Below are 26,817 nucleotides of genomic sequence, written 5' to 3'. Positions count from 1 at the left end.
CAGTCGCTTAGCGACTTGCAGCGGCTGCATCAACTTTGGACCAATTCGCAAACTGCTGGTATGAAGCGTTTATGCGCATGTGCTGTCGCCTCGCGACCTTTTTCTTCGACGATTTCCGGGCGACACAGGAAGTGGCTGCAGGGCGCATGCGCAGTGCTTCCGCGGTAGTCAGAACAGTTTCTACTGCCGGCTTAGAAGACTTCGGGCTCCTGGGATTTCTGCCCGCGCTCCTCGGATTTCTGCCCGCGCTCCTCGCACTAGCCCTCCTCGCCGGAGCCCGTTCGCAAACTCCTCAGACCCTCTTGCTCCCGGCCGCCGCTTTCCGCCGGGGCGAGACCCCCAGGTAGGCCCCGTGCCGCGCGAGTCCCTCCGTTACCCGCCGCCATGGCGCCCGCGGAGGCCGGGTTGCCTCTGAGGAGCGCGCTTCTGCGGGATTCTGGGGCGCGAGCGGGACTGTTGACTAAGCTTCGTTAGTGGCTTCTGGAAGTGAGGGCAGAGCTGGAAGTGGCCTTAGGGGTCACCTAGGGCCTAATCCATCGTTTTTCTTTTGGGGAAACAGATCCCAGGAAGGGTCGCATTGCGTTAATGCAGTGTCTGTCGCCTCTGTCCCCTCCCTTAGACGCCTGGCGTCTCGTCAGATACATGTCAGCTCCTCGCAGACGCTTTCCCTAAGGGCTTCCCCTTGTTAGCCTCTTCCACGTCAACCTGCTTCATTTCTTTCGTAGCACTCCACTCGGAAACAATCTGTTTTTGTCTTACCCGCCAAGTATTTATTGGATACGCATATACGTACAACTGTACAGGCAGTACTTCTCCAGGCAAGTATTATTAGATACCAGCCGCTCTGGGCTAGGCACGGTACTGTGTGACCGAGTGTACATTAAGGGGAGAATCCAGGCAAGTCCCTGCCCTCTTGGAGCCAGCATTGTGGTGGGGAAGAGATTGAGTGCCAACGAGAAATTCCAGGTCATGACTGGTGCTGTGAAGAAAGCTAGGGGATGTGATGGAAGGTTATGGATGTTAAAGTTGGCAGAGAAGCCTCTGAGGAGGTGACTTTAAAAAAGAACACTTGTGACCGTGTTATTGGAGTATAACTTACATCACGTACATAAGAGCCATTTCAAGTGTACATTGTGAGTTTGGAAATTTTATGCAGTTACATAAACACCACAACAGTGCAGGTTTGGGACATTTCCATCACCCCAAAAAGTTCCGAGGAGGCAACTTTTGAACTGGGATCTGAAGATTCAAACGGAGGCAGCTATAGGGAGAGGGAAGCGACTCATCCCTGGTTGAGGGAACAGCAGCACTAGATTTGCCCCAAGGCAGGGATAAGCTTGCTGTGTTGAGGAGAGAAAGGAAGCCAGGAGGGCCAGGAGGGCTGGAGGGCAGCAAGGAGGGATAGAGCGGGAAGAGATTAGGTGGGTCCCACAGGTGCCTGTGCCTTCTGAAGGTTGGAAGCTTCCCAGTGCTCAGCATAGCGTGGTCCACGCTGACTAACACCAACGACTCTCACCTACCATGTTCTTTTCCTTAAGTGCATCCCTAACGGCAGAAATGTTCTCTCCCATCTTGAAGGTTGAGGAAAAGGGATAGGGTGAAAGTAACATTTACTAAGAGCCTGTAGTGTTTTAGGAGCTATATGTGTGTGTGTGTGTGGCTTTGCTTAGTTCTTGTAACTCTGTGAAGTAGATGTTAGTGTCTCTGTTTTATAGATGAGAAAATCAAGGTTGACCTGCCCAAAGCCACGTAGCTAGCACCTGGACTGTGATTGCAGAAGCCTTGTCATTCCTTTGTTCATTCACGCAGTTAACTGGTGTTTCAGGTACCTCTGCGTTTTGAGAGCAGAGATGTGGTTGGCAAGCGCCACATCCTCTCACATTTAGTAAGATATTCATGTGCTTGTAGCTGTTGCTCTGACCTTTTGTTCTGCACTTACTTTTCTTGAAGCTGGGGAAGCTCAAATGCCTTCCCAAAATTCCTTGCAGTTTCTCTGTTTTGTGTTTTCTTGTTAGCAAGGATGTCACTTAGCCGTTTGGCTCCCTTTGGAGAGGGGACTGGTATGGGGGACTTCTCAGTGTAACAGGTAACAGAAATGAAATGTAGCTTCAGTGTATGTAACTCCTCGGGGAGTTGGAAGAAAGCAGGGAAAAGTCATTTATTTTACCCACTATGCACTAGACACTGTGCGTTTATTTCCTACGTAATCTGCTTTGATCCTCAGAGCAGCCCTGGAGAAGGTTTTAATGTTCCCTATGTTTGCAGAGCAGGAAAATGAAGCCTGGTGAGATCAGAGTCCCAACTCCTGAGTGGCAGAGGCCCTATCCAAACCCCCGTGGGCCTGTTCGACTATAATACCCGGAAAAAACCCAGGGTGGGAGAGCTTCTTGCTGGGTAAACGTCCAAAACACAAGGCCAGACCTTTTTAAAACTTCTACAAAGAATTGCTGATTTGCTGCCTGGACTGGTTGTTCTAGGTAACTTCATGCAGGTACTGACCTAACTAGCCAGGCGTGTTGGCTCGCACTGTAATCCCAGCACTTTGGGAGGCTGACGTGGGCTGATCATGAGGTCAGGAGTTTGAGACCAGCCTGACCAACATGGTGAAACCTTGTCTCTACTAAAAATACAAAAACTAGCCAGGCATAGTGGCGTGCACCTGTAATCCCAGCTACCCGTCGGGGCTGAGGCAGGAGAATCACTTGAACCTGGGAGGCAGAGGTAGCAGTGAGCCAAGATCAAGCCACTGCACTCCAGCCTGGGTGACAGTGCAAGTCTCTGTCTCAAAAAATAAAAAAATAGATACTGACCTAAACCAGAATGCAAAAATGAGGAAGAAAGTGAATGCCCACTAGGTAGAAACCTGAAAGCATGGGGACCTGCGATCTTGGTCACTGTTGTATTCCTCGTGCGCAGCTCAGTGTCTCCATGTAAAAAATGAGTGCATTTATTTTTTAGTTGATGACTACAAGATAATCTGCAGTGGGTCCATACTGATTTATTAATGGTAACTGATGGACCATACTAATATGAGATAATATGGGGAACTGGATAGGGAGCCTATGGGAATTCTGTCTTTACAATTTCTGAAAACCTAAAACTACTGTAAAATAGGAGGTTGTTTCTTAAAAGCAATCTGCTCGTTGCATATATAGATCTTGTCTGAAGAGTAAGGCCTGGCCTCAGGCCACTTTGAGTGTTTCCCTTCTGCGACTTAACTCTCTTACATTGCCTCTCAGTGATGTTACTTAAGAAAGAACCCATCCTTAACATTTTTCATTACTTTTTAGGGTCAAAATGAGTCTGTTTGGAACAACGTCAGGTTTTGGAACCAGTGGGACCAGCATGTTTGGCAGCACAACCACAGATAATCACAACCCTATGAAGGTACCACGTAAAGCTTCCCAGGGTTTGTAGGAAGAGTTTGGGCAGAGTTACTCGGATCAAGGACAGAATCTGAGATGACTTGGGAGCCTCCTTTGGGGCGAAAGCTTTGAAACTTTGTCTAACTCATCTTTCTCAAACACTGGAGCCCAGAAAATATGTGTCCCCTGTCCTAGTGTCCTCTTGGGTCTCCAGAATCACCCAAGGTGCAGGTTACAGCATGGATTCCCACGGCCGGGCCCGGGACTCTTGACTCGGAATTCCCATGGCTGGGGAGAGGGGAGGGCAGGTGAGAATTGTGATCACGCACTGTGCGGCCAGAGTGGACTGGTCATGTAGAAAACGAGGCCATGGGCATTTCGTTAGCAGCTGCTGCTAGTCCTGGTGGTGCTGCTGCTTTAGCTTGTTTTTTATTCCTCTTTTTGATCAAAGCAAGGAAAGATCTAATTCAATTAGTTCTCGAGCACAAGAAAAGGCCACCGTAAGGTAATTAGTGAGAAAGAAAACAGCTTTGAATTAAGTTGTGATTATGCATACATTTTAACATTGACTTTTTTCCCCCAGGATATTGAAGTGACATCATCTCCTGATGATAGCATTGGTTGTCTGTCCTTTAGCCCACCGACCTTGCCGGGGAACTTTCTTATTGCAGGATCGTGGGCTAATGATGTAAGTGCTCCTTAAATAGATGTTCTATAAAGCACCTCTCTTTGTCTGGGCAAGGTTAGCTTTAGCTCCACTGTTTCCCAGGCAAATGAATCAGTTAGACTTATTTATGGCCTTTTCAAATAAATCAGTTTAGAGGATGTAAACCCTTGTGAATGGGAGACATTATTTGTTCTTACACTGGTTTTTGTTAGGAAAGCACAATCGTGTTGCTTGAAACTTTCTACTTTAGTTTAGTCTCTTGAAGTTTGTTCTCAAATCAAATGTAATATTCCTCCAGAGTGAATGTTATCCTCAGTGGTACACACCAGCAAACTCCCTTCTTGGCATCCTGACAGTGTTCCTCAGGCATGTGTGAGACTTTTTCAACATTAAATAATAGCACAGATCTGCCTAAATATTCACCCATCATATACCAAAAAATTATAATTTACTAAAAGAAAATGCTGATAGAAAAATAAGCAAAGGGGAGTGTAAAAAGGGACTTCACAAAAATAAGAATAAACTTGAACCATTCTGCCATACTTGTAATCAGATAAATGCAAATCTAAGACTCTTTTTTTTCTATTAAATTAACAAAATTAGAAATTTAAGAGAATAATAGTGCCAGCAAGGATAAGCGGAAACCCTACCTGTGCGGCTGGTAGGTGTGTAAGTCGGCAGCGCTTTTCCCCAGGATAATTGGTAATAGTTACCAAAAATCCTTAGGCTTATACCCTTTATCTCATTGATACCCCTTCTGGAACTTGAGGAAGAAATCTGATAATGTACTTCGTCTGCATTGTCTAAATTAACATTTATAACAGCCAAAGCATTGTGTACTTGGTCTCTATTTTATGGATCAGGATGCTGGGGCTAGGGAAGTAGAATAACTGGCCTGGGGTCACAGATCTGAGTGGCAAAGCCAGAGGCTGCACACCCACAATCAGGCTCCGGCCCACACTTCTAGTTAGCCAAGGCCTGGTACTGCCTCACAAAAAGCCATAATGCTAGTGAAAATTTTGAAAATGGTAATATCCAATAGTAATGGCAATTTATGGTACATTTGTATGATGGACTACCGTTTGAAATTTTTGGAAAAGCTTTGGAACTGTGGCCTACAGCACAGGGGCATCAGGGGTTAGGGGAACAGGAGGGAAGATGGTAGTCAAGGTTGAGCAAGCCTTGCTTTCTACATAGAATTTCTAGAAGGATTTCAGTTGATTTGCTGCTTTAAAAAAATATTGGAATGTTTAAAGATGAGCAGGCTGGCGATGCAGGTGAGGAAAGGTGTAGCTGCAAACGTGAAGAGACGGTGAAATCTAGTGTCTTCCAGAAAGCATACGTGCATGGGAAGAGGACAGAACACACAGAACCATCAGCTGTGGTTGTCTGTAGGGTGATTTTTATTTTTTTGCCATATTTACAAATTTCTAAAATGTATTACTTTTTTAACTGAGGGGAAATAACATAAAAAAGTATTCAGAAAAGAGGTAAGTTTCTCCTTTGGTCTTGATTCTCTGAATGGTAATGGGTAAGTGATACCCTACTTTAGAAGACGTATCTCATAGATGCAGTGAGAAAATTCTTTGCAGTTTTATGTGTAAGCAATAGAATTTATTTAATAGCTTAGGAGTAAGAAAACAGCTACTTTCATAGAAATTTTAATTCCTTTGTTCTTGAAGTTAAGTGATTAGGTTGCTATGAGAAGCCTGTGTATGGTTAAGTTGTACCCGTTAGTTATTAGGTGTTAACTGCAGGCAATACATGGTGAATTGCTTTGTTTGCATTGAATCATCTTGTTATTACAGGTTCGCTGCTGGGAAGTTCAAGACAGTGGACAGACCATTCCAAAAGCCCAGCAGATGCACACTGGGCCTGTGCTAGATGTCTGCTGGAGTGACGTACGTTCCATTCCATTTCTAATGTTCTCTTTTACTTAAAGTACAGTATAATTTAGAATATTTAATAATCCAAACATAAATAGCACGTACGTGTTCACATTGTAAGAATTCTAAGTTTCCAAACATGAACATAGTAATTTATTGATGTTCTTAATGTTGGCTTTAGTTAGCCAATCTCTGAAAGCTTTTCTTGTATTAAATTTTTTGTGTGTGGTTAAGGAGAGTTAATGATGAAGGGACAATTTACAAGGAAGCCAGCGGGAAGGTAAAACACCTGTGGCAAGCTGCAGTGGGTGGGGCTACTGGAGCACAGCGTGAGCTGCAGCTGTAGAGGGGCATCGGCCTGTCGAGGGGAACCAGGGGATGAACAGCTGCAGAGGGGGTGAGCAGCTCTAGAGGAGCCTCGGCCTGGTGAGGGGAGCTGGGGGATGAACAGCTCTAGAGGAGCCTCGGCCTGGCGAGGGGAGCCGGGGGATGAACAGCTGTAGAGGAGCCTCAGCCTGGTGAGGGGAGCCAGGGGTGAACACCCCAGCCTCTCCTCCTTTCTCTTGCCATTGCTGCTGGTGGCTGAACCTAACAGTAGCAAGAATGTAAAGGGGCCTGGTGACAGGCAGACACTGCAGTGCTGAAGAGCTAAGCCTTGAGGCCCCTTCTGAGGCCTTGTACCTGTTCCTTTAGTCAGCTTTATTGAGACTGATTTGCCTGCTGTAAAATTGAACCTTTTTGGTATACAGTTCTGTGAGTGTTAAGAAATGCATAGAGTTGTGTTCAAGATACAGAGCAGATCCATCGGCCTCCAGATTCTCCTCCTTCCTTTTGTCATCAAATCCTTCCCAGCTCCCAGCCCCTGGAAACCACTGATAAGGTTTTTGTCCCTATAGTTTTGCCTTCACAAGAGCCATCTAAATGAAAATCTGTAGGGTGCAACCATTGCACTCAGCATGTTGCGTTAATGTATGGTGATTCTTTTGTCAGACATATTTCCTATGTTTGGGGTGGGATGCTGGAAATTAGGACAGGCATTGAGATACATGGAAAATGCTAGTGTAAGTGGTAGGAAGTGTTTTCATAAAAGATGTATGAGTTAGTCGGATCAGAATCGGGGGTATGCCATTCAAATTCATAAGAATAGAGTGGTTAAAGAAGGGTCTTGGTAATGAAATTTGTGGTATAGAGTTCTGGTGAATGTACAGTGTGTGGTGCTCCTAGGAAAATAGTAGTAGTTAGGGCATTTGTGATAATATCCATATATTCTGCTATAAAGCAGAGTGCAGATGAGCCTGTGGCATATTTGATGTTGAAGGCTGAGACTAATTCTGACTCTCCTCTTACATCAAAAGGGGGTCCGTTAGTTTCTGCTAGTGTGGAGATAAATCATATTATGGCTAGGGACCATGATGGCAGGAGCAGTCAGAGGAATTCTTGCATTGTGATGAGTACATATAAGTTGAATGAGCCGCTTATCAGTAGAACTGATAACAGGATAATGGCTAGGGTGACTTCATATGAAATTATCTGGACCACAGCTCGTAATGTGCTGATTAATGTGTATTTTGAATTGCATGCTCATCCTGATCGTAGAATAGAGTAGACGGCTAGGCTTGATGTGGCTAGTGATGTGGCTAGTATAAATAGGAGGCTTATACTAAAATTAATTAGAGGATTTTGTATAGGGAGGGGAGTTCCTAAAAGGAGAGTGATAGAGAGTGCTAGGGTTGGAGCAATAATTTAAAGGGTAATAGTAGATGTTAGGGGCCGCAAGGGTGCTTTGGTGAAAAGTTTTATTGCATCAGGAAATTGTTGAAGCAGTACATAGGGACTTATAATGTTGGGTCTTTTGCCTAGTTGTATATAGCCTAAGACTTTTTTGTTCAATGAGTGTAAGGAACGCTATAACAATAAGAATAGGAATAATGAGCAGGAGAAGGTTAATTATAGGCAGGTTGTTAAAAAGAGGAGTTGAACCTCTGATTATAAAGTTTTAAGTTTTATGCAATTGCCAGGCACTGCTTTCTTAACAAACCCAGTTCTTGGGTAGGGTGTGTGATGATTTATTAGATGGAGATAGCATCATGTATGGAGTGAGGGTGCTTTATGAAGTGAACCCTGTTTATCTCGTCCTTTTGTCCTAGGAGAAATGTTAAATAGATAGAGACTGACCTGGATTACTCCGGTCTGAACTCAGATGATGTAGGACTTTAATCGTAGAACAAAGGAACCCTTAATAGCTACATCATAAGGATGTCCTAATCCAACATTGAGGTCGTAAACCCTATTGTCGATATGGACTCTAGAATGGGATTGTGCTGTTGTCTCTAGGGTAACTTATTCTGTCGATCAAAATATTGGGTCAATGTGTAATAACTCAATTAGACTAGTATGGTCTTGGTTTAGGTTGTTTGGAGGTTGAATTATGCTTCGAGGTCACCCCTATCAAAATTTTTAACGCAGGGATAGTAGGCTAGGGCCTGTAGGCTTGAGTTTTTAATTGCATTCATGAATTAAAGCTCCATAGGGTCTTCTTGTCTCATTTGTTTATATACGACGCCTCTTCATGGATAGGTCCATTTCACTGATTGAAAGTAAGAGACAGGTGAACCTTCATGTGGCCATTCATACAGTCCCCATATATAGGGAAAAGTGATGATGCTGCCTTTGCACGGTCGGGATTCTGTGGCCGTGGGACATTTATCACTGGGGGAAGTGCCTCTAATACTGGTCATGCTGGAGGTGATGTTTTTGGTAAACAGGTGAGGTAAGATTTGCCGAATTTTTTTTTACTTTTTGTAATCTTTCCTTGGAGCATGCCTTTATTGGGTTAACAGTGAAAATAATCGGGTGTTTATTATATCATTTATTAATATTGGACTGTGAATTGTCAGTGGGTTACTCCGGTCTGATGTAAGCTTATGCAATGGAGAATGTCTTCATGTTACTTATATTAACATTATGGCTTCCATTAAGTAATAGATTAATCCAACGTGATGTTAGGAATTCAGTAGAGTGGTTAGAATTTAAGTTAGTTAGATGTTGAGGAGGTTTCATCTCTTCTTTCAAATGAAATCACTTCAGTGGAACAAGTTTTTGCTAGAGGAGAATGGTGATAAATTTTTGAGCTCTGGAACCAAAAATGTAATAAATAGACTGGGCCAAGATTCAGCAAACTATGGCCCCTGATCCAAATCTGACCCATTGTCTATTTTTGTAAATAAAGATTTATTGGAACGCAGCCACACTCATTCATTGATGTAATATGTCTAGCTGCTTTCAAGCTACAGCGACAGAGAAGACCTACTCTGAGTTCTCTGTGTGAATATTGTAAAAACCATCACACAGTGACTACTAATTTTTAAATCGATTTGACAGTTTAAATAGGAGCCTTGATAGTTGTAAATTGGCATAGCTTTATTGCGTGTATTTCGAAGTGTTATTAGATAGGACTGTACAAAGGTAATTAGAGATTACAGATTTACCTTTTTTATATATATACAGAGAAAGATACATGTGGCAAAATGTTTATAATTGGTGAATCTCTGTGAAGTGCTTATGGGTATATTTTTGCATTATTTTTGCAACTTTTCTGAAGGCTTTAAGTTTATCAAAATAAGAAAAAATTTTAGGTTGGCCCATGGTTGCTACCGAGAGGAGAACTGGGATCAGGGACAAGAGAAAGAGTTTGTTTTCACTAGTTTGTGACTTCTGATTTTTAAAATCCTGTTTATATGTTCTCTCTTAGAAAAATAAATCAATAACAAAATAGCTGAATGTGAGTTTTTTGTATGACACTGTAGTTTGCAATATGCTGGTCCCCAAACTATTGGAAAAATAAAGATTGCTGAAGTTTGCCTCAATATGTTCAATGTAGTATCTAAATGTATATGTAGTTAGAGATTTAGTTTTTCTTAAAATGCAAAATGTTCTCCATTTTATTTTAGGACGGGAGCAAAGTATTTACGGCATCGTGTGATAAGACTGCTAAAATGTGGGACCTCAGCAGTAACCAAGCAATACAAATCGCACAGGTAACAGAAGCCTCTGCAGAAAGACTGGGCACAGCTGGTACCCAGGATTGGGATGTCTCTTTAAGTGAAATAATTATTATGATTGTAATAAAACATGCAGTTAGACTCTCAGATCAATTAGACAATATAGCAGAAACTTCCTGAGCACAGAAACAATTTTATAACCATTCTCATTCTTAACTAGTGTCCAGATTATTTTGTCATGGGGCTTCATATATGTATGGATGGAGTCATAAGGAGTTGGTGACATTAAAATCTGTGAGAGACAGGCCATCATCAGTGGTCCTTTACATTCACAGGTTTGACATTTTGATACTTGTGCATGGCTGGCCTTCTACTAACTGCATTTGGTCACTCATTCATTCAGCAAGTGTTCTGTCTAGGAGCTAGTAATAAAGCAGCGAGTAAAAGGGACACTTCCCCACACTTGGGGAGCTTTTATCATTACTTAGGGACCGCTGGCAGGAACTGTGTGAAGAATGCCAAGGGCAGAAGCAATAAAGATAAAAGAACCTAGAACCAGAGGGTCCAGCCTGCTAAGGGGGCTTTAGGAAGAGCACAATACTAAAACATTTTCAGGAAGGCACTGCATACTCAGATCACAGTACTGTGTACTAGAAACATCTTGATCTCTTAATTCGTGTTACCTTAGTGGGTAAAGCTGTGGTGGAATCCCCTACTTGCTATTTCTGAGTATCTCCCTAAGGAGGAGCTTACCTTCACTCACACATATGTCTTAATTATGGGAAAAAAAAATTAAAGTTTGCTAGAATGAAACGTAGATACCTTGTGTTAAATTGACTATTTTGATCATGGATGTATTAGTCCCTTCCTGCATTGCTATAAAGAAATACCTGAGACTGGGTAATTTATAGAGAAAAGAGATGTAGTTTGCTCATGTTCTGCAGGCTGTATGAGCATGGCGCCGGCATCTGCTCGGCTTCTAGGGACTCCCAAGGGAGCTTTTACTCACGGTGGAAGGTGAAGCAGGAGCAGACACATAACATGGCAAAAGCAGGAGGGAGAGCTGTGGGAGAGAGGAGGCGCCACACTTTGCAACAACCAGATCTCGCGAGAGCTCACTCACTATCGTCAGGACTGTACTAAGACAGTAGGGATCAGCCCCCATGACCCAAACATCTCCCCCCAGGCCCCACCTTCCGCACTGGGGATTACATCTCAACATGGGATTTGGCAAGAGACCCATGCAAACTGTCAGTGAGGAAGCACTGGTAAAATGCTAAATACCTTTTGATTTATGTTTGGTATGACCTCAGTATTTAAATTAGTTCCTTCCCTTCGAATTGCTACAACTAAAATTGTTCAGCACATTGTTACATTTACCTTGATCTGTTTTGTTTTTGTCTTGTTGAAAGCATGATGCTCCTGTTAAAACCATCCATTGGATCAAAGCTCCAAACTACAGCTGTGTGATGACTGGGAGCTGGGATAAGACGTTAAAGGTATAACGTGCGATGGAGGCATTGTTTGGCCCCGTCAGGATTCACATTTATTCTTGCACCATTTGAACTTCCGCTCTGAATGGTCACATACTGGCTTCTCTTTTTGCTTTTAGTTTTGGGATACTCGATCATCAAATCCTATGATGGTTTTGCAACTCCCCGAAAGGTGCTACTGTGCTGATGTGGTAAGGGATTTCAATTTAATATGATTTCCCTTCTAAAAAAAACAAAATAGGTATTTCTCACCTTGTGGCATTTTGCAGTTAGCAGGTAATATGAAAATCCTGCCAACTTTAATAATAGATATAAAGGATAGAGTTCATATTGTTTCAGTTGTCTTCAGTCAGGAAACTTTTGTGCTGCGTTTCTTCTAAAAGTACTAAATGCTAGATGTCAAATTTTCCTGCCACTCATTTGAACATATGCAGTTAGCTACATGCCGTCTCTAGTGTAATACCTATCATATCCTCTTCATGCAGTACAAAAACTTGGAGTAACTTTGTGGGGTGGTACCAGGTCTTTGGGGACTGTCTCTGAGTGGGATAGAAATTGAACTTTCTCAGGCAGACACTGTGGCTTATGCCAGTAATCCCAGCATTTTGGGAGGCCGAGGAGGGCAGATTGCCTGAGGTCAGGAGTTCAAGACCAGTCTGGTCAACGTGGTAAAACCCTGTCTCTACTAAAAATACAAAAATTAACCAGGCATGGTGGCGTGCATCCGTAATCCCACCTATTCGGGAGGCTGAGGCACGAGAATTGCTTGAACCCTGGAGGTGGAGGTTGCAGTGAGCTGAGATTGCACCATTACACTTCAGGCTTGGTGACGGAGTGAGACTGTCTCGAAAAAAAAAAAATTGAACTTTCTTTATCTGTATAGTCACATCTTAAGGTTTGTAACAACAGTCCCATAATTCCACTTTTAGGAATTTATCACAGGAAAATAATCAAAGATACAAATGGTCTTTGTTTTATGTAATACGGTGAAACATTGGAAGTGGCCTAAGGGACCACCAAGACAAAGACAAATGAACCCTGTGGTGGGTTCATTTGAGGGGATGTTAGCCAGTGCTGGTACTTAAAAAAGTGTGTGACATGGGCCTTATGAAACATGTTTTGAGTAAAGGATATGATTTGTACAGAAATATGCTACGTACCAAGTATAATGCTGAGAACAAAGACTGGAGTAAAGTATTCTATGACAGCCGACTGAAGGGGTGGTATAGGGGATTTTTATTTATTCTTAGTTCCTGAGTATAGTTTTAAAACATGAGACTTTTAAAAATATATGAATGGTCTACTTTCAAATACTGTTTCTCTAAGTTTTAGTGAAACATTAATCACAGGATTATTAAAACTCAGACTTAATTGATGAAATACATTAGTGTAAAAACAGTGCCCTCCTTCACCTGAAGCGCATGTCTGTTTTCCTTTATTCCCTAGATATACCCCATGGCTGTGGTGGCAACTGCAGAGAGGGGCCTGATTGTCTATCAACTAGAGAATCAGCCTTCTGAATTCAGGAGGATAGAATCTCCACTGAAACATCAGGTGTGTCGTAAGTCAAACCAGGAAGCACGTATTTAGCACCTGTTGTGTGCAAGATTGTGTTCACATCTGGAACACAAGTGTACTTTGAAAAACTTTATAAGTATTTTCAAAGGAGGGTAAATTTCAGGATATAAACACAAACACTTAGTGGGTAAATACTAAGTAATACTGAGGTATCCCAGATGAACTGAACCTATGTCTTCAGACACACCCCTGGATGGCTGAGTGCTCCTGAATTGTAGGGGCCAAGGGAAAGTTGCTCCTTTGCCCTCTGAAGAGGGGTCACTGAAAACCAGAGGAAACAAGGCAGATTAATAGAAGAAATGGCATACAGATTTATTGACGTGCACAGTGTCTTACAAGTATCTTAAAAGAAAGGCAATATGGTTGATGCTTCCATACCATCTTACAGTCATGGAAAGAAGAGGTCTCAGAGCATGGCCCAAAACAGGTTCTCATGGTAAATCAGGTTCTTTTGGTAAGACAGGTTATGGGAGGGAGAGAAGAGGTATGCGTAGCAAAGGTGGTCTTGTTAATGTGGAGGAAACCCCACAGGTAGCACCCTCAGAGAGAATTGAGACCTTTCAGAGCATCAGACTCCTGTGAATCTTCCCTAAATCAGGACAAGGGAAGGGTCTTGGAGAAAGCCTGGCTGCATCAATGCCGATTTTCTCTGCAGATGCAAATCTCCCCCCAAAAGTTAGCTTTTTAGCTATTATATCCAGCCCTTCTGAATAGCCATCTTGAAACATGTCAGAGAAGTCTATTTAGGGGCAAAATATTTTGGTTTCCTTGAGAATAAAGTTACACATCTGGATAGATTGGTTCCATTGTAAATTCCTAGCTTCCGACATCACCGCTGCCTGCATCACGCTTAGACGGTTGCTGGGTTTTTCTCCAGAGCTCAGTCCCCCACTTGCCACAGAGCTGCTGGGCATGCACTCTTGTCAGCTTCTCCTTCCTTTAGTCTTTGTCTCCACCAATCAGATCAGCTCTTGCTCAGAGAAAAAAGAAGCTAATGGTGGGAACTTCCTCCTCTTCCTCCTGCCAGACCTAGAAATCTGCCTATACGTGCCTCCTCCCCTGGCTTTTCCCCCATGAGGTGGAAACCATCCTCCAAGGCCAGTTTTGTAGTGGGACCCCATGCCCTCCAGCCTTCTTAGGAACTGTATGCAAAGTATCACCCTTTTCCCATACCCCGGTCTCTCCAGTCTCTTGCCTCTTAGTACCTCTCCATTAGCACTGAAACTTGCTCAAGTCTAGTTGATCCTAGAAAACATATCTCCCTTGACCTCCACATCCTCCTCCAGTACTGCCTGGGTCCCTTTTCCCTCCCCTTCATGCAAGTGGGGCATCTTGCATGAAATGTCTTTGTTCCCTTACCTCCCACTCATTTCTCACTCTGCTCTGTGAGACCCTTGCCCCCGTTGTTCCACCAGAACTGCTCTTGGCATGACCACCAATGGCATCCTCATTGGTAATTCCAGGGGACACTGGACAACCATCCTCTTGCTGCAACAGAGCCCCATTCACTGTTCTTACACGAAACATTTCCCCTGGCTGCTGTCCTGCAGCCTCTTACCCACAACCTCTGTGGCTGCTACTGTGTCCTGGCTGACTCTTAGCTGAAGTGAACGTTCCTCAGACATCTCCCCAAGCCTCTGCCTCCTCCACCCAAGCACAACCTGATCTCCCAAGTCACGCCCTGTGGATGGAGACTTGGATCCCCAGAAGACCTCACTTCTGTGCTCCTGACGTGGACACCCAGTTGGACAGCTCCTCGATGTGTCTCCCAGGCATCTAAGCCTGCAGTACCCCACGCCAAACCCAAGACTACATTCTGCAGCTCTTTATTCAAACTCTTGCCTCAGGATCCTCCCTGGCCACTTTCCCCAGCACCATCTATTTTATATGTATGTGTGGATATCATATACATACCAAATATTTCCCTTGTTTTGTCTACTAGAATGTGAACTTCTTGAGAGCAGAGATTTTGGTTTATATTTGTTGCTACTTCCCAGCACTTGGAGCAGGATCTCATATGTAGAAAGCGCTCTGTAAATGTTTGTAGAGTGAACATTTGATCTGAACCTGCCCCTCACAGCCACCTCTGGCCTGTTCCTCCTGATGTGCATCACAGCCCATTCAATGGGACCTCCGTCTTCTTTGTGATAGCCAGAAATCTTGAAGTCACCCCTGATTCACCTCTCCCTCTCCTGCCTCATTCATCCTCAGTCTGCTTCCCTCCACCCTGAAATTATTTTGGAATCTGTTTATTTTTCTTCCTCTCTCCTGCCACATCTAATTCAAATCTTGGAAAGCACTTAGATCAAAACTCTATGACATTGGTCTTGGCAGTAAATCCTTGGCTATGACACCAAAACCACAGGCATCAAAAGCAAAACTGGCCCAGTGGGCCTGTGTTAAACCGACAGCTCCTGCACAGCAGCGGGAGCCACGAGAGTGAAGAGGCAGCCTGTGGAATGGGAGAAAATATTTGGAGACTATTTCTGACACGGGATTAATTCCAGAATACAAAAGGAACCCCCACAACTCAATAGCAAGAAAACTGGTGACATGAAAAATGGACTAAAGACTTGAATAGATATGTTTCCAAAGAAGACATACAAATATCCAGCAGGTGTATAAAAACCACAATGAGATGCCATCTCCAATCTGCCAGGACCACTGTTAATCAGAAAGCCTGAAGAGAACAAGTGCAGGAGGGGTGTGGGGAACCTGGAACCCTCACGCACTGCTGGGGGGTTGCAAAATGCCACAGCTGTTACAGAAAACTGGAGGCCTCAAAACATGAAAAACAGTCACTGTATGATCCAGCAGTTCCACTTATGTGTCTTGATTCGAAAGAATTGAAATGGAGATTTTGAAGAGAGACTTGTACTCCTGTGTTCCTTCCAGCACCATTCACAGCAGCCACGTGAGCAGATAATGAGGTGTGTACGTGCAGCAGAATGCTGTGCAGCCTTAGGGAGGAAAATCCTGTCGCCCGTGACAAGTGTGGGTGACCGTGAAGGAGATTATGCAAAGTGAAATAAGCCAGACACAAAAAGAAACTTGCATGGCTCCTCTGAAATGCGACATCCAGCACAGTCAGACTCAGAAGTAAAGGTGGAATGGTGGTCGTCAGGGGCCTGGGGGAGAGGGAAATGGGGAGCTACTGAATCAGTGGGGTGAAGTGTCGCGAAGCGGGGTGTGAACGCTCAAGGGATATGCTGTGCACAATGGTACCTAGAGTCGGCAATGATGTCGACTTAGAAATGTGTGAAGCGGGGGATCTCATATTAAATGTTCTTACCACAATACAACAAAATAAGCACTTAGACCATGGCCCTCATTTAAGGCATCCTCTGGAGGCGAGGCAGGGGCTCTTTCTTGTAAGTGGCACCACTGGCCTTGCCAGACCCTGGTCTAAGCCCTTCCCTGCCTCTCCATTTCCTTTTGGATGAATCCCCAAAAAACCTGGTCTCATCTGACTTCATGAACTTCCTGCCACCCGGTGCTAGCACCCTGGCCTCTCTGTTGTTTAGAACTCATTGTCATTGGCCTTTACACAGGGCTACTGCATGTGGCTCTTAGTGTGAGTGACACCCCTGGTGTTGTGCAGTTCCTGGTGTGTGTGCCATGTAGTATACCCTGTGCTGAGGACCAGCCATGGCCTTTTCTGTCATCCAAGAACTTACAGATGTTTGTCTCTCTGCTCTACCTTTTTTCTTTGTACTCACAAAAGTAGTGGTCTGGCTATTTTTAAAAAGGTGGGAGAGCAAGCAGCACAGGAATAAAAGAGCAGGCCATTTTCCTTCGTACTTAGGAAATGTGCATCTCTGGCATCTGCTACAGTGCCAGGGGCTGCTTCTCCTTCTGTCTTGCCTAGCCCCTGCCTGGGTCCTGCTGGGTTCCCCCTAAACTCACACAGAAGCTAAGATGGCCACCTCAGGTCGGGGGGTGGGGTGGCCCTCCAGGTTTTGGCCAGGTTGCCACTACTGGAAGAAAGAAGTGATAACTCTGAAGCTGGCTTCTCCTCTGGGTGGTCGGCTCCTCTGCCCAGAAGGCCGGGTAGTGGAATCTCTATGGGTTGTTCTGTAGAGTGGAGACCCGCCCTTGGGCCCTCAAGCTCAACATTGGGTGAAGTGCAGCGTCTCACTTGTGTGGAGCATGGCCACTGACTGCATCCACTGTCCCCTTCACCCTGTGAGACGGGTATGGCAGAGCCTGCTTCCCTCCAGCTGTGGAGGCAGAGGCGCAGAAACATCAGATGACCTCCCGAGGGGCACCTGCCTAGCTAAGGACGCCTCCCGTTCCCCTTAGGCCAGGCCAGTGCCTGCATCGCAGCCCATGGGGGCTCTGCTGGAGTGAATGTAGCCTTGCCAGGTGGCAGAGGGAGAGTGAGCAGCTGTAGGGGGAGGAGCACGGGCTGTGCAGTCATAAACTCATTGCTTAGACGGAGCTGTTAAGGAGTTAAAAAGCAGTGCTTACCACACAGGGAAATGAGAATCCTTGTGTCATATTCAAGTGGTGTTTTTCTGGTTCTTCTAAAACTTACACATGGGGTAAATGATTTATCTTCATGTTAGTCATGAAATCTTAGGTTACACTGTGATTATGTTTCTGTTTTATTTTAACTGTAGCATCGGTGTGTGGCTATTTTTAAAGACAAACAGAACAAGCCTACTGGTTTTGCCCTGGGAAGTATCGAGGGGAGAGTTGCTATTCACTATATCAACCCCCCGAACCCGTAAGTGTGACTCTTGTCAGCTTGCAGATTTCACTTGAGACTCTTTTTTTAATCAAGGAAGACTTACATGAACCTTTGTTTTTCAGTGCCAAAGATAATTTTACCTTTAAATGTCATCGATCTAATGGAACCAATACTTCAGCTCCTCAAGACATCTACGCGGTACGTTTTTAGACACTTGAAACTTAGCAACACATCTGGAAACTAGACTTGGAGGTGGTTGAGTAATTGTGGGATCAGAAAAGACTCATCGTTGAAGAGCCTGTGTGTGTTCTTGTCCTGAGATAAGTGGCTTGTGCCGTGGGCTTCAGTTTTCGGGGTTAACCTACCCCTGACTAGCAGCGTTGTGTGTTTGTTTCTGAAGGCAAGCTTACGATGTTTTGCGGAGAGTCTTCTCCCTCCCTTATGGGTGCTGGTAGACAGCTCACACACACAGCTCAGACTAACTCTGTTTGCTAAAAAAAAAAAGCGTTTTCCTGAGGTCTGCTCCTTTTTGCTTGCTGCCCACACGCTCACTCCACTGGCGTGCAGGCCTCACAGGAGGCAAGATTAGGTTCTGGGCTGGCATTTATGGAGGAAGCCTGGGTAGCTTCTCCTGTGATCAGCAGGCAGCAGCTGGAATGAAATGTGCCTGTGCGCTTGGTTTCCTAACTCTAGCAGGAAGTGTGCGTGGGTGGAACCTTCTCCGCCCCCTCTGTCGGGTTCTCATTGTGTGTGTCAATCCTTGCAGGTAAACGGAATCGCGTTCCATCCTGTTCATGGCACCCTTGCGACTGTGGGATCTGATGGTAGATTCAGCTTCTGGGACAAAGATGCCAGAACAAAACTAAAAACTTCTGAACAGTTAGATCAGCCCATCTCAGCTTGCTGCTTCAATCACAATGGAAACATATTTGCGTACGCTTCCAGCTACGACTGGTCAAAGGTGAGAACTCCTGGGCCTGCTCTGTGTGCCCCAAGGCGGCACAGCCGGGCTGTGGGTTCAGAAGGCCTAGGCCTGAGTTGTGACTCTTCTCAAGGTGCACAAGTGTCCTTGGGCAGGTCACCGTTCCCTGCCTGTGTTGGGAAATTGCAGGGCTTCCTCCAGTGGTTCTGGGGATTCAGTACAGCCTTTGGCCAGAACCCAGGACACAGGAAGGACTTGGCCAGTGGCCATTACGGGCTGCTGTGTTGCTGGGTACAGAAGCACAGGCAAGCTGGGGGCTGTACTTTGTGAAGGAAATAGAGGGGAGGGGGTGGCAGGGCAGGCCGTGGAGCTTTCGCCTGGGAGGTGTTGGTTGCCTGGTTGGCTGGATGGTTTGGGTAGGGGGCATTAGGAGCTGGCAGGAGTGTGGCTGCATTTTTGAGGCATTTGGGAATGATGGTGAAATGTGTAGACTCAGGTACTTGGTGCCCAACCCCGTGGTAAGTGTGTTGGCTTTCAGCCAGCCTGCGTGTTTCTCCACTGCTCAGCTCTTCTGGAAAGGGCATCATCATTGTGTTTGTGGTTTTCATCATTCTCTTCCACCCCCCTCTGCCCTTTGCTCCACAGCAGTCTTCTAGACTTTTCCCTACCCTGCCCTGGCTTCTGATGGGAAAGCTGCCCGCTTCACATAGGAGGGGCTTCCGGTTGCCCACCGTGTCTTTCCCACTCACCTGGTATCAGCAGGACACTGACGACAGACTGGTACCAACCACGCCCTTAGCCCTCTCTCTGTCTTTGCTGACCCCGCCTCCTTCTACGCTCACGGCTCTTTACTGGGCCTTCTCCTGCTGTCTTCTGTCCCGTCCACCAGTTCCTCCCCTCTGTCTAAGCACAGAAGCCTCAAGGAGCCCATTTCCCTCTGTGTTAAGACTGTCCAGAGAGTGGTGTCAGCACCTGCCCTCTTGGTTCCCTGTGCTCTGTCCCCTCCTCGGTCCACTGCCATGTACTTTCTGGCCTCCTGGAGCTGTACTCAGAGTCCCTGTGGCCATGTCCTCCTCATCCAGTCCAGAAGCTTCCTTTCTTTCTGTGCCGGGCACGCACCCATCTCTTCGTCTTCCACACAGCTCTCCTCCCTGCTGCTTAGCCGTGTCCTGGCTTATTCTGTTTCGAGCTGCGGTACCTGTTCTCCTGCCAGCTCCTGTCTTTGGGACTCTCTTGCCTTTTTGGCCTCCCGCCGTCTCAGCCTTGGGGGCCACCACAGGGCTCTGACAGGCGCTTCGCCTTCCCAAGACACCTGCTGCCACACAAGCCAGTGACTGGAGACATCCCTTGATTCTGGCCTTTGGTATTTCCCAGTCTCAGGAGCGTGGCTGCACCTGAGTCTTCCGGAGGCCCTGAACTTAGATGCAGAAGTCCAGCTGATTCCCTCCTAGCCTTCTAACCCTACAGGCCTGCTGCTGCTTCTGTGTTTCCCTCTTTGAGGGTTTACTGTGTGAGCCATGCAGCTTTGTTCTTTTTTTTAAAAGCAACTTTATTGAGGTGCAATTGAAATGCACCTCAATAAGTGTAGTGTGTTCAATTTCAACATCTGTAAATATCCATGAAACCATCACCACAGTCATCTCCCTGAAAGGTTTTTGTGTGTATTACTGTGATCTTCCCACGGGCACACACAAAACCGTGGATCTGTTTTCTGGCACTGTGGACTAGTCTGCATTTCTAGAATTTTATATAAACATTGCCCTATGCTGCATTTTCCCCACACCCTGGCTTCTTCCCCTCAGCATAAGGATTTTGAAATTCACCCATGCTATTGAGTGAATCACTCGTCCATTCCTCTTCAGTGCTGCGTAGTATTCCCTGGTAGGGTGTGCCATTTATTTATCCATTCACCTGTGTAAGCTATGCACTCAGTTTTGTGACAAGAGTGTACTTTTTTGGTTCTTCCTGGCTGAGATTGGACAGGCTGTGGCCTGTGTGGAGCCCGAGGCCTCAGCTCCCCCGTCGGGCTCTTCACCGAATTTCCTCTTTGCATACTCCTCCTGGCAGCCGCATCAGAATTCTGCATTTTAACTTAAATGACACGAGGGACTCTATGTATTATAAGCATTGAAAAACGTAGTAGTAAATTGAGAACAGTGAGAAAGCTAATTTCTTTGAGCGCTGTTTAAAAATTGAAGTAGGGCCGGGCGCGGTGGCTCAAGCCTGTAATCCCAGCACTTTGGGAGGCCAAGGCGGGTGGATCACGAGGTCAAGAGATCGAGACCATCCTGGTCGACATGGTGAAACCCCGTCTCTACTAAAAATACAAAAAATTAGCTGGGCATGGTGGCACGTGCCTGTAATCCCAGCTACTCAGGAGGCTGAGGCAGGAGAATTGCCTGAACCCGGGAGGCGGAGGTTGCGGTGAGCCGAGATGGCGCCATTGCACTCCAGCCTGGCTAACAAGAGTGAAACTCCGTCTCAAGAAAAAAAATAAAATAAAATAAATAAATAAATAAATAAATAAAAATTGAAGTAATCTGATTCATCCAAGCAATAATATCAACTTATATTGGGGGTTACATAAGTCAGAATCTTTTTAGTTTAAAAGAGAAATTTGCTTCAGGGGTTTTTCATAGTTCTTAGTCAAGGACAGTTTTCTCCAGTACAAAGTCATGATCGCGTGTGATTGATGTTACTAGCTTGCTGCTTAAGAAACTGTTCAAAAAAGCTACATTTTGTATATTATGAGAATTAGTGGTCACTGTTGATCAAAACTTCTAGAGCTTTCTTGGCGTGCCTGTTTGGAAGAGAATAAAAACCTGTCGTCACAGTATAGGTGACAGTGCACCCGGTACCATGCCCCACCTCCCTCCTCCAGGTCTTTGGCCCACCTGCGGCTCCTGCTTGCTGTCTCTCCTGGATTGTCTGCTTTGCCCACCCCACTCGCTTCTCTTCCTAAAACTCAAATCTGATCACATCACTGACCTGCCTGCAGCTTCCTTTTCCCTGGGGAATAACGTTCAAAGGCCCCTGTCTGCCGTTCACTGCCCTGTAGTCTGGCCTTATCCTGATTTTGGGGGTTTCTGGATGCCATGTAGCCCTGCATCCCCTCCAGTGTGGGCCTGGGGAGATGCGCGCGCTTCTGTACCTGCCTCTGGCTTGCTCACCACCATGCGTGCCTCTCCGGCGCTCCATGTCTGTGGCTCCTTCCATGTGGAGTGGGGCGTCTCCTTCATCCCCAAGATAACTCGCAGGTCAGATTGTCTTCCCTTCTGTGAAACCTCGGGTCAGAGCTAATTCTGACAAAGGGGCCCAAAGCAGTTACCTTGGCTACAGTCCTGGGGTGTTAAAAGGGAGCTCAGTGTTGACAACACAAACCTGTGAAGACTCTCAGCAGGACACTGATGACAGGCTGGTACCAACACGCCCTTAGCCCTCTCTCTGAGGACTGAACTTCTGCTTAACATTTGACTTTGTTTTCTTTCTCTAAGAGATGATGCTTCCAGAATTGTAGCACAGGACTTCACGTAGAAGCACAAACTGCTAACTTTCCTTTGAATAATAAGATCATTGGTGTTTTTTGTTCTTTTTAGGGACATGAATTTTATAATCCCCAGAAGAAAAATTACATTTTCCTGCGTAATGCAGCTGAAGAGCTAAAGCCCCGGAATAAGAAGTAGTGGCCGAGACTCTGGCTCAGCCAGAGTTGTTTCTGTCCGCTCTGCCTCACCTCTGTACCAGTTTGGGTCCCAGCCTTGTTGGGTTGTCAGCCACGGACATGGATTTGAACCCCTGGAGAAAAGGCTGTCATTGTTCGGCACCGAGAGCCCAGCTGCCCGGCGGCGCCTTGCCGTCTCCGCTCCACTGCCGCGTGCAGAGTTTTCTGTAACTCTAAGGGGGTTGAAATTATTATAGATGTTAGGTTGTGGGCACTGCCAGGTATTTTGCAGTGCTCCATTCAGCAGTGTATGTGTTAGAGAATATTGGAAAACTGTCTGTGAGCCCTGTGCTATATTTTGTAATAAAGTCTTTTGCAGATTGCTCTCCGAGTTTCCTTTGTCCTTCTCTCCCCTTGCCCACCCTGTAACCTCAGGAACGTGAATCCTGCTCAGCATCAGCGTGGGGCTTTGAGTTGAGATTTCAGACACCCTTTGGGGAACACAGAAACCTTAGGGGAAAGGGAATCCCAAGCTGTGCCCACTTCTGCCATGAGGAACGGCAGCCTCTGCGAGCCCTGGTGGGCAGAGTTTGAATGTGTTTTTCCTTGCTTCCTTCATTCTCATCTTCAGAATCCTCAGTGCTTTCTGGCTCTGCTGCTCAGATTTCTGAGTGACTCAAATGGGGACTGCTGCTTGTGCTGGGTGACAGGCCATTTGTGAGCTAGCCTCTTAAGGCCCAAGTGGGTGACACTTGTGTGACATTCAAGTTAGAACGCAGGTCCCCTGCATGGGAATTGCTCTGAACTCATGCCCTCAGTAGTGGTTGTTCGGCTGTTGCTTTTTTATTTTGTGTAATTTAAAATTCCTGATGGGTAAGTATTCAAAATGAAATTCCACTTACTGTTTGACTTTTGAGTGTCACTGTATTTTTCACCTGTAATCTCAAATGCTTTTTGGGTCTTACTGTTTGGGACTAATGTGTGAAATCTGACTTGCTGAGTGTAAAATTCTAGTATTGATAATGTTGTAAGATATGTTTGCCTACTCACAAAAGACAGTGAAAATAAAATTTTCTACCGGAATAGACCGCCTGCACTCTGGTTTCATTTCTTTTGTAGGCCACAAGTGAATTCAGACCCACTCACTCTCTAGCCCTGTTTTTTAGCCTGAAAGCTTAATTTTTAGAGATAAAAAGGCACGTGCACTAGAAAAAATATCTGAATTTTCAGGTTAACCATTTCCAGCTCATTTTTCTCTTCTCTTTGTGAATCAGACGTGGTCTTAACGTGGGGAAGATCTAGCAAGCAGAAGATTGCTGCGAGGGGAGATTCCAGCGTGATTATCTCAGTAGCCAACTTTCGTATGAGGGGGAATAGGCTTGTCAGCTTTAGCTTAGCCCCAGTTTCACTATTTTTACCAGCCCTAGTGATGGGCCAGGCTGGAAATCAGTCTAAATTGCAGGCCTTTTATAGCGGGCTTTCCCAGAATGGGACCTTGCCACTTCCCCAAGGGGATAGTTACTGTAATTGTCAAATTTAAAACATTTGCATAAATCCAAGGTTGGACTTGGGCTGTCAGAACCCGGGAGTCGGGGAGGTCTTCCTGTCCCCAGGATGTGAATCCTATATGAGGCCGGGGCTCCTTTCTCTGCTGCCCAAGACTGCATGTGTGCTAATGTGGATCCAGGGAACATTCACTGAAATCATTAAGCTTCTTAAAATATTTATTTTCATGTTCCCTAAAATGTGTATGAAGTTTTAGAGGAACTCTTAAACTTCATCTCCACAGACACCCATAGGTTGCATGCAGTAGATGCTCATTAAGTATTCATAAGTTTGATGGCATCTTCTAGTTCAAAAAGATACTAGTGTAATGTTGGCTCTTTGTTTTAATGTCATTCCGCCATTAAAGATGTACTGCACACCCTGTTAGAAACAGCTGCTTTCGTTGAAAGTAAAGTATATAAAGCATGGAGAAGACGAATTGTGTTCTTTCACTTAATTTTTTTCAATATATTATGAAAATAAAAAACGTACAAAGAAGTGGAAAGGGTTTTTGCAGTGAAAATACACCTGCCATCTGCCTACCACCAGGATGCCACCGCGAACACTGACCTTGCCCTTGATTTTCTGCTTGGTTTTGGCACGTTCTTTCTTCCCAGTCTGTTGTAACATCACTTCCTTGGTTACTCACTGTGGGAACAGGGCCTGGTGGGAAGAACCTGGTGTAAAGATGCTGTGGAACCAAGGCGGCCAGGATTTCGGGGTGTGTGCAGGAAGGTGCACTCTGTTGCTGTCATATTTGTTCTGCCCCTGCGAACCTGAGGACAGGATAATGGAAGCAGCGTGGAGATGCTATGGGTTTGTGTGGGGCACCTGTCTGCGAGCCTGTGCTCGTGTGTGCATGTGTGCGTGTGAGCCTGCCCGTGAAAACCCTCTCAAGCAAAGGGCCAACTGAACCCGCCTGCCTCACCCCATTTTCGGGTTAGCTTCACACCAGAGGATCCTCTGGTGGAGGAAGAAGACGGTGTGGCAAGTGCCCAGCTTGCTGGCAGTGAGCTCACTGGCTTTCACCAGAAAACCACCACCAAGAGATGGTAAACAGCAAGGGCCAGGCATGGTGGCTCACGCCTGGAATCCCAGCACTTTGGGAGGCCAAGGTGGGAGGATCACTTGAGGCCAAGAGTTCAGCCCAGCCTGGGCAACAAAGAAAGACCCTGTCTCAAAAAAAAATTGTTTTCAATAAATTAATTTTTATTATTTTTTATTGCATTTTAGGTTTTGGGGTACATGTGAAGAACATGCAAGACTGTTGCATAGGTACACACATGGCAGTGTGATTTGCTGCCTTCCTCCCCATCACCTATATCTCTTGAGTCATGTAGGAAAATTATTTTTTCTTAGTCAACCAAAATGTTAGTTTTTTGAAGGAGGGGCTCTGTAAAACATGAACTAAACACATGCTCTTGAACACCAGCCTTCTCCAGATTAACTCATGACCCATCCACAGGTTGTGAAATGAATGTAGTTGTTGCAATAAGCATTTCTTTTAGTGGAGACACAAAATTACAGAATATATGTATGTATATATGACATTTTAATCTCCTGGGGTGAGATTTTTCTCTGTTCCCATCACTTTCTATATGGTTTAGGATGAGTTCTTAGCTGCAGTGACCTCAAGAACTAGCCATAACTGCACTTGAGGTCTCCCCAAAATGGGAGGGGTGATTATATTAATTATATTTGAAATAACCATATAACATCGCAATTAATAACGTGGGGCTGAGCACAGTGGCTCATGCCTGTAATCCCAGCACTTTGGGAGGCTGAGGCAGGTGGACCACTTGAGGCTGGGAGTTCCAGACCAGCCTAGCCAACAAGGCAAAACTCCATCTCTACTAAAAATGCAAAAATTCACTGTGCATGGTGGCACATGCCTGTAATCCCAGCTTCTGGGGAGGCTGAGGCATGAGAATTGCTTGAGCCCCGGAGGCGGAGGTTGCAGTGAGCCCAGATGGCGAGAGTGAGACCCTGTCTCAAAAAAAAAAAAAAAGAAAAAAAAAAGTGCTTGGCATTGGACTGCCCACCTTCAATTCCAACTCTGTCACCAACTTAGCAAACATGTATGATTTAACATTTGTTTAAGTCTGTAATTTAAACCTTTAAGCCTCAGGGACCTCATCTGTAAAACGGGAGACATTGAAAGCAGCTATCAGAATGGCTGTGTGAAGAGTCAAAGAGTTAAAGCATAAAAGAGCCCCCACCGCTGTCCTGTGATGAAGAGTTTAAATGTAGCTGCTACCATAAGTGCCAGTGAGGATGGCGTCCATGAGAAGTCTCCTGCTCAATGGGGCTGTGCTGTCGGTATTCAGGCCGGACGAAGAGGTCCGGAGACCAGGATGACTGGAGAGCTTGCTTAGCGCTAAGATTCTTTCCCCGGGGGGCGGGTGTTGTGCTTACGTTCGGCCAGCAGATGGCGCGAATGGTCCAATGCCAACATTGGAGCGTGTTTGTTCTGTGTTCAATTTCACAGACTTGAGTTCCGGGCTAGAGGAGGGACAGCGGGAGTTGGGTAGGTTGAGGAGGGGTAACATGGGGAGAAATGCCAGATATAGGTGACGGGTGGATGGAGGCAGCAAACCACGTTGTCATGTATGTACCGATGCAACAATTCTGCATGATCTGCACATGTACCCCAGAACCTAAAGTACAATTAAAAAAAAAAAAAAAAAGAAGTGTTGGCCACCCTGCTCCATTTGCTGTTGTTACTAAGCTTTTAAGATATTTGGGAAGTAGAATCAAAACATTGCTTATGCCGTTAGAATAATCGTCTTAAAAACACATCTTAAAAATAACACACTTATGCCTGTAATCCCAGCATTTTGGGAGGCCGAGGCAGGCAGATCACCTGAGATTAAGAGTTTGAGACCAGCCTGACCCTGTCTCTACTGAAAATACAAAATTAGCTGGTTGTGGTGGCGCATGCCTGTAATCCTAGTTCCTTGGGAGGCTGATGCAGGAGAATCACTTGAACCGGGGAGTGGAGATTGC

General features: G+C 45.4%; 1 protein-coding gene across 1 annotated transcript; it reads left to right on the top strand.

Moving 5' to 3' along the window:
* RAE1 (ribonucleic acid export 1) lies at positions 1–22,651 on the top strand. The gene is made up of 12 exons (XM_032257213.1): positions 1–343; positions 3,291–3,387; positions 3,949–4,053; positions 5,841–5,933; positions 9,869–9,955; positions 11,332–11,418; positions 11,532–11,603; positions 12,859–12,966; positions 17,613–17,719; positions 17,806–17,881; positions 18,450–18,644; positions 22,202–22,651. Exons 1-12 carry the CDS (start codon positions 72–74, stop codon positions 22,286–22,288), a joined length of 1,386 nt encoding a protein of 461 aa, XP_032113104.1. The 5' UTR covers positions 1–71; the 3' UTR covers positions 22,289–22,651.
* The last annotated feature ends 4,166 nt before the right edge of the window (positions 22,652–26,817 follow it).

The sequence above is a fragment of the Sapajus apella genome, unplaced genomic scaffold (genome assembly GCF_009761245.1).
Source record: "Sapajus apella isolate SASKATOON/1434 unplaced genomic scaffold, GSC_monkey_1.0 scaffold96, whole genome shotgun sequence".
NCBI lineage: Eukaryota > Metazoa > Chordata > Mammalia > Primates > Cebidae > Sapajus > Sapajus apella.
The sequence above is the reverse complement of the archived record's forward strand: the minus strand, read 5'-3'. Positions and strand labels throughout refer to the sequence as shown.

What these genes read in the sequence shown, in the direction of transcription:
- RAE1 (XM_032257213.1), top strand. Translation starts at nt 72, where the DNA reads ATGCGCATGTGCTGTCGCCTCGCGACCTTTTTCTTCGACGATTTCCGG. An exon ending in GGTGCTACTGTGCTGATGTG is followed by an intron (nt 11,604 to 12,858) that starts GTAAGGGATTTC and finishes TTTATTCCCTAG; the next exon opens with ATATACCCCATGGCTGTGGT. An exon ending in AATCTCCACTGAAACATCAG is followed by an intron (nt 12,967 to 17,612) that starts GTGTGTCGTAAG and finishes TTTTAACTGTAG; the next exon opens with CATCGGTGTGTGGCTATTTT.